The sequence below is a fragment of the Charadrius vociferus genome, unplaced genomic scaffold (genome assembly GCF_000708025.1).
Source record: "Charadrius vociferus isolate BGI_N301 unplaced genomic scaffold, ASM70802v2 scaffold39, whole genome shotgun sequence".
Classification (NCBI taxonomy): domain Eukaryota; kingdom Metazoa; phylum Chordata; class Aves; order Charadriiformes; family Charadriidae; genus Charadrius; species Charadrius vociferus.
In genome coordinates, this window is record NW_009650188.1 from 2,945,948 (window position 1) to 2,956,670 (window position 10,723).

Genomic DNA, 10,723 nt, shown 5'->3' on the forward strand with positions numbered 1-10,723 from the left:
CCCCCCCCCGCCATTCCCACTGAGTGAGGGTCCCACCTGCCCCAGCATGGGGGCTTTGTGGAGCAGGCAGGCTTACAGAGGAAAAAGCAGCCAAGGGACCCGTGGACGCTGGGTGAAACCCCGGGGGGCAGCCCCAGCCCATCCCGCTGCCAAGGCAGGGCTTACCTGGGAAAGAAGCCAATGGTAAGTAGGGCTCCTGGTAATGGCCGGTGCAAACCATGACGGCATCGAAGATATGTGACTCCCGGACGCCGTCAGTCTCAGTGACCACCTCCCACTGGCCCGAGGTGGTGAAATTGGGGCGCTTCTTCACACTGAGAACTGTCATCTTGCACCAAAGCCCAACAAAACAGCAGTCAGGGACTGCGCCACATTTCGGAGAGGACCTGCCTGCAAAGGGCTGAAGCTGCCAGGGGTAGGCTGGGTCCCTGGGGAGGTGCATGTCACCTCTGAAGCTGTTAAATCCCACCCTGCACCTTTCCCCTGGTGGTGGCACTGAGGGAGGGGGATGTACCAGCCAGCCCATGTTTGCACAGCCTAATTTAAAACATGGAGCCAAAAAGACTGCGTTTAGGATGCAAAAGGCACTTGTCCTTCTGGGATCACACCTGGTAGTGTCCCATCCCATCTGGCTGATGCCCTGGTAACTGCAGCCACTGATGGCTCTTCTCCCCGTGGTGTTTGGGGTCCCCGCTCACCTTGAAGTGTATGTGCTGCAGGAGGTTGAAGTGCCGGGCGTACATCCGAAAGTACTCCAGGAGAAGGCCATGAGGTAGGAAACTGGGAAAATCCTCTGGGCAGGGGAAGTCGCTGAAGCAGGACATCTCCTTGGAGGTGTTGGTGATGACTGAGCGGTACACACTGACCCTCCCGCCATCCATGGAGTCCTGTGTGAAGCCAATGGTGCCATTTGCAGGTGTGTGGGGAAGGACTTTCTCCCCGCAAAGTATCCGAGTAATTTTTCTTCTTGTATTCGGGTACAAGGAATAAACCAGGATTAGCACCTGGTGACCATGGCTTCTGCTCCCTCCATCTCCTTCTCCACCATGGAGTCAGGGGGAGCTTTGGGACAGGGATGGTCCTTAAGGCCATGGCCACCCTTTCCTCTTTGCTGCAGGAAAAGAGCATCTGAGGAAGGGGGCAAACCCAGGGACAATCCTCCCCGCGCAGGCAGAGCCTACTGACCGTGTAGCGCCAGAGCCCCCCGATGTCCTCGCTTCTCTCAAAGCAGGTGGGCTCCAGCCCCTCGTCCAGGCAGCACTTGATGGAGGCCAACCCGCCAACTCCGGCCCCGATAACAGCCACGCGCTGCACCATGCTGTCCCCCAGCAGCCAACGGGGTGGTGTGAGAGCAACTGGAAATAACATAGCCCATAACAAGCAGAAACACCAGTCCCTTCTTCCCATCCCCCGCAAAAAAAAAAAAAACGGGTCTTCTCTGGTTGCAGGTATCCATGGAGGAAAACTGTCCTTGGAGAAAGCCATCACCAGCTCCTGACTTGAGCGTTACGGATGGACACTGCTCATTACCCTTCCGCTGTGATAAGCCCACACCGAGGCCCCAGTGATTCCCCTCCCGCTGGCAGGGGAAAAGGAGCCACTTTCAACTCTCACTGTGCTGCTGCTTCTATTTATTCCTTTTCCTGGCCCAAACCAGGACATGCAGGCAAGGGGAAGGGGCTCGCAGCTATCTGCTTCTGCCTGCACAAAGTGATCCTCCCGAAACCTTTTCAAGAAACAATTTCGGCTAAGCTGGCTCATTTTCATGCTTTCCTTTTTAATTTTCCACTAAAGGGCATTCTCTCAAAAACAAAAAGTTTTTTTTTTTTTTTTTTTTTAAAAAAAGTGAATGCCTGACTGAGCAGGAGCACAGCACAGTGATTCAGAAGTTAGAAAGCACCGTGAAAGTGCGGCTGGGATTACAGAATACACAAAAGGTAAGAAACCCAGGAAACGCAGGGTATAAATGGGAGGAACTCAAGGCTTGGGGTGTGTAAACTGAGCTGCATTGAGCTTGACTGGAAAGCAAAGAAACTAGGAAAAAAATGAACCCACGAGAACTTTGATTAGATAACAAACACTCCTACAGCAGAATCTGAAGAAAGAGTCATTTAGAACTTTTTTCCTGCCCGTTTTGTGTCAAAAAGTATGTTAACATAAACAGGAATTGTAGGAAACTGCAGAAAGCCAGGGAAAAATGAGGGAGGCACAAAAAACCCCCAATCCTCTGCGTCCAAAAGCTCAGCCTGAGCCACTCCTTGATCTGCAGGAACAGGGCAGGACATACCAACACTCGCCCACCCCTCCGTTTCCGGAGCCTCCCTTGGCTTTAGGAAAGGGTAGCGACGTGCCCGGGGTGCTAAAGTCACCCCTTTTTTCCAGCGCTGCCTACAGACGGCTTTGCTCCCGAGGGTCCCCGTGACACCCCCTCCCCCCCTCCCAGCAGCGAGGCGAAGCTGGTGGCGAATGCCAAAACCCCAGAGAGTTGGCTGCACTCTTTTAAAGCCTGCAAAACCCAGCCGGAGAGAAGAGAAGAGCAAACCTTGCCAGGTGGTGCTGTGCCTTCGCTGCTCAGGCTGCGGCCGAACTTTGCTTCCAGTTTCTCTAGCCGCAGATTTAAAGGGAAGGCTGAAGTCCGGGCGGCTCGCCGCGGCTCTTGCACCACCGACCTTTACACCCGTGCTTCCCTGACTCTATTCTGCACAGAAAGTTCTGGCAGAAAGTTCTGAACGTCCCTGCGGCGGTGTTGGGTGGAAATCCGGACCAAAATCCCAAGGGGGCTGCACTTGCAAGGACTCCCACGCTGCAGCTCACTACTGCCCCAACCCTGGCAGCAGTTTAGGGTTGTCCTGATCTGTCGCCCCCTGTGCTGCCTGCACTGGGCAGGCGCTCACTTGGCACCTAACACACTCCCTTTGCCCACATGCCAGCAGACAGCATGGAGCAGGGGACACGGTGCATGGGGCAGCCTAGTTTTTGGTGGTCAGTGAAAGCCCTTAGAGTCTGTGGGATGCTCACGGTGCCTGCTGGCACAGCTCCAGCCTGGTAGGGACCCCCCCAGCTCTTCCCATGCACACAAGGAGACAACGAGGCTGCAGCCTGCATCATGGTCCCACCACAGTCAAGAAAATTTTATTAATTGAAAATCTCTCCATACACAAAGCAAAGTCCCGGTGGTGGGGAGTGCAGGGAAGCAGAGCCAGGAGCACTCAGCCCCATGGGGTACCAGCCCTGGTTTCAGTGGTGACAAATCACAGAATGGTCAGGGTTGGAAGGGACCTCTGGAGATCATCTAGTCCAACCCCCCTGCCAGAGCAGGGTCACCTACAGCAGGTTGCACAGGACAGCATCCAGGCGGGTTTTGAATGTCTCCAGCGTGGAAGATTCCACAACCTCTCTGGGCAGCCTGTTCCAGTGCTCTGCCACCTTCAAAGTAAAGAAGTCCCTCCTCATGTTAAGATGGAACTTCCTATGTTCAAGCTTGTGCCCGTTACCTCACCACAGCCAGGGTCCCTTCCAGGGACAGATGCACCAAGTTGACCAATATTTGGATTTTTGGTCCATAGGGTTTAAGGTCAGAAGAAGGGACAGCCTGACCTGTGTGCCCAGCCCAGATAGCCCCTTGCTGGGCTAAAGACCCCAGTTCCCAGCTGATCTGGGGCAGGACTGGGGCCCCGTGCTCTTTTCTGGCTGCTGCACCCAAAGCCATTTTTTTGCTGGTCTAATCCCTGCTGCCTCCTGGTTGGCGTGATCTGGGCACAGCCATGTCACACAACCATGCTCTGCTCATGGCAGTAGGCAGGAGAGCAGCAGAGGGGTGATGAATGCTGGGGGGAGGCTGCCATCCTCAGCTAATCAGGTCTGCAAAGCTGTGCTCGGGGGTGAGCTGGGGCAGAGGGAAGTTTGTGCTGCTGGTTAAAGTTTTAAATTTGTTGCGATCTGCTGAAATCTCTCCCTCTGTCCTGGGGCACCCTGTGTCTGACCTGAGGTAACGTCCCCAAGGACAAGAAAAAAACCTAAACAGGCTTTAAAATCTACTGGAAACCAAAAACCATGGCAGCCAGGAGCAGGAGGAACCCCAACAGAGTCAGGAGAGAAGGGCAGGGGCTGGAGGACCCGGCAGTGACTCGTGTTCTCGTAGGCTTCAGGGTTCGGTCCCACTGGGTGAGGATGGCCTGGCGTGCCCCCTCCCAGTGCCCAGGCCCCCCCAGCCGGTACTGGTAGGGGGTGCAGGGGCCAAAGAAAATGGTGAGGGCCAGCCGGGGGTCCCTGCAGAGTAGCCCCAGCACACTGGGCTTGGCGCCGATGAAGGAGGCAAGCTTGTCCATGTAGACCAGGCAATCAGTTTTGAGGACTTCATCAAAGGACAGACCAAACCTTAATGAATTGGAGAAGAAAAACAGGTGGGAGAAGGACTGGTGTCAGCAGGAGTGAGACGAATTGGAGGTCAGATGCTCTGCATCTGCATTGTAACTGAGTCCGGATGCAACTGGGTTCATCTTAGGAGACCACTGGGTGTATGTGCAGTGGGAACCTGTCTGGGCCCAAATCCTGCCTGTGACACAGCACGTATAAAGTGATGCTGGTTCTGGTACACACCTTTCTCCTGTGCATGAGTTGGTCTTTCACTTCGTCACCCACAAGTTGCATCTGCCCCCGCTTCACCTTAGTGGTCCTTTTCTAAAAGGCTTTGTCAAACCAATTGGCTTTTTTTTGAAAACTAGTTTTCTCTTTGCTCTCTGCAGAGAAGTCACGTGCAGTGTGAAAAAGGCAGCTCACTTTAGTTTCCTCACATTCTTTTCCACCAAGTATTGCAAAAATGCATGGTGAATTGGAAAATTGCCTCCAGCTCACCTTCTCTGCAGAATTTACAGCTTCGTGTCCTACCTTCAGTGGGCTGAAAAGAGCCAGAGGTGTTTAGCCTTGTATTGTACAGCAAGGTTCTTTGCTCAATTCTGTACTTCACTTCTATATCGTTTGTACTATGGTGATCTAGATGAGCCAAGGATTAAGATATCGCTTAGTTTCCTTGTTTTATCTCATTCATTTCCTAATAATTCTTAGCCTCTGATTTGACCTTTTGCCTGACCATGAACTATGTGTCGATGTGCTGAGACACCTATTGACAGTGATTCAGACCCCTGTGCTAAGAGGTGAGACAATTTGTACATACACCTCGGGTTGGCTTCTTTTTTCCATGCTGAATAACTTTGCATTCATTAGCATTTTATCTCTCATTCCCTGGGGACCCTGGCACACTTCCCCAACTCCCAAACAAGCTTTAGTCTCAACTACGCTGAATTAATTTCTTCCTGTCATCCACAGGCAAAATATCAGCATCAAATCAAAGGTTATGTTGGCTCAGTGCAAGTGAATAAAGGGGTGGCTGGATCTGGGCATCCCCCCCACACACTTTGCCCCCGTTATACCTGCAGGGAGTAGCTGCAGAGTGTGAGCCTGCATGTTGCTGCTCCCAGAACTCCAGGAGATTTTCAATCCACCAAAAAAAACACCCTTTGAGGCTCTGGGGAATGGCTTACCATCGCACTTGGTTTTTCTTCTTCTCATTTACTTCCTTCTCCATGACAGGCTGAGGGGGCAACCGACACAAGCCTAGAACAGAGAGAGGAGAGTGTCCTGCAGAGTTTAACTCCTGGGGGCACTTGTGAACTCATTCAGTGATGCAAAACGGGGGAAGCCCTTCCCTGTGAGGGCAGGAGAGCCTCATTGCTTGGATTTAGCTTGGCAGAGGCAATTCTGACAGACACCAGCCCTCTGCTGTGGTACAAATTCACCTGCACTTTTTCATGCTCTTACAGATTTATTCTGTCGGTGCACAGGCAGATGATGTGGGGTGAGATGGGCTGTGCAAGCCCCAGAGAGGATCATCCTAAAGAGAAACCCCAGAGTTCCCCCCGCTCTGTGGAGGAACCTTGATGCAGCCCTCCACGTCAGCCCAGTGGGAGGTTATTATTACTATCTTTCTTTAAAAAAAACCCACCCAACAACAACAACAAAAAAAGTAGGTTTCTTTGCTCACCCCAATAATTACAAGTAATTTCTCTTACAGGACAATGTGACTCTTCTCCTCTGGTAGTCATGGTGGACATCCCACCCTGTCCCTTAAAGAGCAGTGAATTCTGCCTGGATGGATCCACCGCCAATATCTTAAAGACAACTTTTATCTGTGCATCCAGGTTTACATATCCATCTCTGTGCTCTGACTTCTAAAATACTTTAGAGAGAAAATACTGTCTTGAACAAACTAGTTTAGACCGCGATTTGCAGGCTCAGGTGCAGGACTACACATCAGCTGAGTCACAGTAAGTGTCAGCTTGCAGCAGATGGGGTACAAAGCATTAGCTTACAAATATCAGCTTATGGGCCAAAAAAAAAAAGGTGATGTAAGGTAGGTGTCATGAACTTGCCCATAGCTTGGACCAATAGGGCACTCATGTTGCTGTAGCTCAGCTGAAGTGAAATATCTGGGAAGTCTGGGCCCTAGAAATGCTCCCTCATCTACTCTGAAGCAAGCTTTGGAGTCCTCAGGGACTGAAATCCAGCTCAGTGCGTGGAGGGGACAAGATGTGTCCAGTTTGAACTGCATTTTTACACATGGGAGAGCTCATGTTAGCTCTCCTACCTTTGAAGACACGGGTCACCCAGCGTGCTTGCATCTCTGTCACGGGCATGATGGCTCCAAACGGCTTGATCAGCCCAAGAATGGCCAGAGTGGGCCTCTGCAGGTGGGTCGGGAACACATATTTGTAGAGGGACGCGTGCTTGTTTTCCACTTTGACGACTGCTTCTTCTAGGAACGGGAAGGAAACCTTGTAGCCCGTGCAGAAGACTACAATATCGATGGGCTCCTCCTCAGGGCAATTGTGGAAGACAACTGAATTTTCCTTGAACTCCTTTACGCCTGGCTTTATGGTGATCCTCCCTGTCAGGATGTAGCTTGGAAGGTCGTCGTTCAGCACGGGCTCACGCACCAGGCAGCTGTGGAAAGCCAAGGGGCTCTGAGCATCGGAGACCATGAACAAGCCCTGCCGGTGCCCCTGCTTTTCCTCCCTCTGGGATTTCCAGCCCCATGATCTTCCAGTGTCATTTGCTCTAAATGGCCCTACCTCCCCCCTCTCCAAACACTGACATATCACCCTGTCCCACAGCCTGAGTGACTCATAGGCATCTCCTGCCTTCTTCCTCCATTCACTCAATTACTCTGTAAACCATCTCTTTTCAGAGCTGATCCATGCTTTAAGCCTACTTCCTCCTCTTTTCCCAGTGAGTCTCATGAGGAAAACTCCTCCTGTCCTTCCTGGGCTTTTCCAGGATGCTCCATCTCACACCACTTAAGGGGGCTATAGCTTATCGTCTCCTGCTGGGCTACAAACTCCCCACTGGAGATCACCCCAGTCTGGGTGCTGTTTGCTGCATTGATTGATGTTGGTTGCTGGAGATCTCCCTCCTGCCCACAGCACAAGCCCTGTGACACCACAGGTGATGGGAGCTACCAAGAAGTACCTTTTCTCTAGCTGAAGGCCATAGTTTTCATGCTTGAACCACTGGTTCACCCTGTAGTTAATTAACCCCCGTGAAAGGGGTCCGGGGAGGCTGTTTCTGATCAAGCTCATAAGGCGAGTGTTGAAAACCATGTCCCATGGATAACCGTGGTCAAACACACGGCTGAGCACCCAGGCACCTCGGCTGGTGCAAACGGTCACCTAGGAGAGAGCAGAGAATCAATGATTCAGGTGACAAATTTGATGCTTTGCTTTTATAAAGTAACCCCAGAGGCACACAGTGCAGACAGCTACGCAACGAAAAAGCAGCAGCAGCATCTTTAAGACCACCTGGCAGCTGGAGACGGAGGTGAAACAGCAGAGAACAACTAGCTTTCTTTCAGGGTAGGTTTTTGACCAAGAAATAGAGGTTCAGAAATATTGTTTGGACACCCCACAGAGTGACCCCAGCTTGCTCTCCCTATCGTGATGGCAAACTGAGCTATTGCCCCCAGCATCACCCTCCTTGCACCCCTGGGGTGGCTAAGAGGTGGTACCTTTGTGGCGACACGGCTGGCCTCCACGGCAATGTCCACTCCCGAATTGCCCATGCCAACCACGAGGACACGCTTCCCCTGAAACACATCAGGATGCTTGTACTGCCGGCTGTGAAAGTACTGGCCTTGAAACCTCTCGATGCCTTGAGGAAAAGAAACAAAGCTTTTAATTACTTGAGCATTTGTGGGGTTTGTTGGGAGAACTGGCATAGGAACAATCCAGATAGCAAGAGCAAGGAAGCGCAATCAGTGGCCACTGGGGAATAAGGGAGGTCCAGCCCTCCATCCCACGCATGCAGACTTGGTGTTTCCTCTCCAAAATGGGGCCTCACACACGCTTGCACGGCAGTGAGCAGGGACGCATGAGCTGGGTGGGACCTGGAAGACATGTGCAAGAGCTGTGCCGGTGCAGTCTCAGGATTCAGCCTCTACAAGACAGGGACACAGAGGTTCAGAAAAGCCTGCAGATCTCCTGTCCTACAAGCGGCTTCAGAAGCACTTGGTAATACTGATGACAAGGCAATCCTCTCTATGCTGACAGCTGGGGAGATTTATCACAGCATTGATGAATTCAGTGCTGTCAAAGATGATGGAACTTCACTGAGAGGACCTTGTCCCGTCTCACATACCGTGTGGACAGCTTCTCTGAGGCTAAACCGTACTACCTTGGAAGTTTGCTCTGAGGCGACCAGTGCCTGCAAAAACAAGGCTGCTGAAGCATGAGGACATATTGCTGTTCACGCCAGGAGGTTTGAAAAGCAGAAGCAAGAAAAGGAAGGAAGCATTTTCCCTGAGGAACCACTAATTCTTCTCCCCTCAGCCTCTGGAAGCAGGTAACTGAAGGCAGCTGTGTACCGTACCAGGAAAACAGTGCAGGGGGAGGGATGGCTCAGAGAAGTTGCCGCTGCAAACCATAACGGCATCGAAGACATGCGATGTCTGCTTCCCGTCTGCCTCTGTAACCACATCCCACTGGCCCGTGGTGGCAAAGTCGGGGTGTTTCCGGATGCTGACAACAGTGGTCTGAAATGTGGAAGCCAAGTGGAGTCACTACCAGTGTCCAGCATGCCCAGGGCGTGGGGCAGCACCAGGGCACCCATCACTCACCCCAAACTTGATGTGCTCCCGGAGGCCAAAGCGCTCGGCATAGCGCCGGAGGTAGTCCAGGAGCCGGGCGTTGGGCAGGAACACCGGGAAATCCTCAGGGTAGGGGAAGTCGGAGAATGCTGACATCTCCTTCGAGGTGTTGCTGATGACCGATGGGTAGAGGCTTGGCCGGCCAGCCTCGATGTGCTCCTGGCATGGCAACCCAGGGTGAATCAGCCCTGTGCAGTCTCCCCTATTCCCTTCCCCTGGTCTTGGGGAACGCAGCTGGGCGAGGTCAGCACCCAGCAAGCTCTCCCACCCCTTCCCCACCCACTGGAGCCCAGCTTGACCCACTCCCCACTCCTGCAGCTCCCACGGGAAAGGGGAATGGGTGCTGCCAGCTCACCGTGTAGCGCCAGAGCCCCCCGATGTCCCGGCTCTGTTCGAAGCAAGTGGGCTTCAGCCCTTCATCCAGGCAGCACTTGGTGGCTGTCAGCCCGCTGACGCCCGCGCCCACCACTGCCACTCTCATCCCTGCCATCTCCACTGAGGACCCGGGCTGCGAACGGGGCTTAACCTGGGAGAAACCCCGCAGAAGGTCACCACCCTCTCAGGGAACAGCTGCTGGCATACCCTCTATAGGGGATTTCTCTGCATGCCACCCCCAAACCTTGCATTCCCTTTAGCAGCATTCTATACTCTTAATTTATACGTTAGATTAAATGACTTTAAATATTCATTTTCTCTATTTTTTATTTTTTTTTTAATGAAATCCATCCAATTTTATAGTGTGCTCACCGGGCAGCTTTCAAAACCCTGGAGTTGCCCTGGAAACTCCCTTTGAAAATACGTAGTTAAGCCACATAAAGTTGTGTTTAAACTATCTCTCCTTATCAGTCTTGCAAATATTTGTACTTTATCTTTGGAGATCTGCCCCTGCCTTTCTTTGAAAAGAAAACAAGACATGCACCAGGATTATTCAGTCTCTGCCTCACTGACTGGGTCTTGTCCCCTGTCTCTGGGGAAGACACTGCTGACTTTGACACAGCCACGGAGGACAACAGAGGGGCTGCAGGTGTAGCCCACCTTGGCTTTAGGGATGCTTTTGTGTCTGTCTCCCAAAGCCACCCCGCTGGGGAGGTCCGGGCTGAACAGACAGACTTGCAGGGCTGCAAATGGCTCAACCCCACGGTTCAAAATACAGCAGCCCCCAGGTCGATGTCCAGCCCTATGAGGACCTGAACCCTTCTAGATAGTGCTGGGCAATGAAACACGGGACGATGGCCACATGCCATCGCTCAGGCTGGACATTGCTGGAGCAGGGGCCACCACACAGGTGCCCTGGGGGGCTGTTGCAGCCCCTGGTTTCACCCCAGCGCCGGTGGGGAGCACTCTGCTCAACTGAGTTATTAACCAGGCGTACCGGGACTTGCACTATGGCTGGGTAACACCGGTTTCTCTACCCCAAGAAGCACTTTCAGCTTCCACCAGACACAGGGGATGGTGTATTCACCAGGGGTGGGGGGGGGAGGTCTTCAGTAGAAAAATAGGGTCCGGCACCATTTTTTCTTTTTTTCT

At 52.6% G+C, this 10,723-nt stretch overlaps 2 protein-coding genes across 2 annotated transcripts in view; both read right to left on the minus strand.

Annotated features, from left to right (window-relative positions):
• FMO4 (flavin containing monooxygenase 4) overlaps positions 1–1,317 on the minus strand; it is a 4,845-nt gene extending 3,528 nt beyond the window's left edge. Inside the window, exons 1-3 of the mRNA XM_009892907.1 lie at positions 1,186–1,317; positions 699–887; positions 166–328 (exon numbers count right to left, since the gene is read on the minus strand). Coding sequence (XP_009891209.1) covers positions 166–328; positions 699–887; positions 1,186–1,317 — 484 coding nt within the window. The remainder of the gene's footprint in view (positions 1–165; positions 329–698; positions 888–1,185) is intronic.
• Positions 1,318–4,034: 2,717 nt separating this feature from the next.
• On the minus strand, positions 4,035–9,686 carry LOC104293403 (dimethylaniline monooxygenase [N-oxide-forming] 1-like). Its single transcript, XM_009892908.1, has 8 exons — positions 9,552–9,686; positions 9,167–9,355; positions 8,920–9,082; positions 8,060–8,202; positions 7,525–7,724; positions 6,644–6,999; positions 5,541–5,613; positions 4,035–4,377 (listed from the first exon to the last, which is right to left on the minus strand). The coding sequence occupies exons 1-8, from the start codon at positions 9,684–9,686 to the stop codon at positions 4,035–4,037; spliced, it is 1,602 nt and encodes a 533-aa protein (XP_009891210.1).
• Between the last annotated feature and the right edge of the window lie 1,037 nt (positions 9,687–10,723).

Coding starts and splice junctions, on each gene's coding strand:
- LOC104293403 (XM_009892908.1), bottom strand. CDS start 9,686: ATGGCAGGGATGAGAGTGGCAGTGGTGGGCGCGGGCGTCAGCGGGCTG. Junction 7,000..7,524: donor GGCCTTCAGCTAGAGAAAAG/GTACTTCTTGGT, acceptor GGCTTTCCACAG/CTGCCTGGTGCGTGAGCCCG. Junction 5,614..6,643: donor GGTGACCCGTGTCTTCAAAG/GTAGGAGAGCTA, acceptor TCTCTGTTCTAG/GCTTGTGTCGGTTGCCCCCT.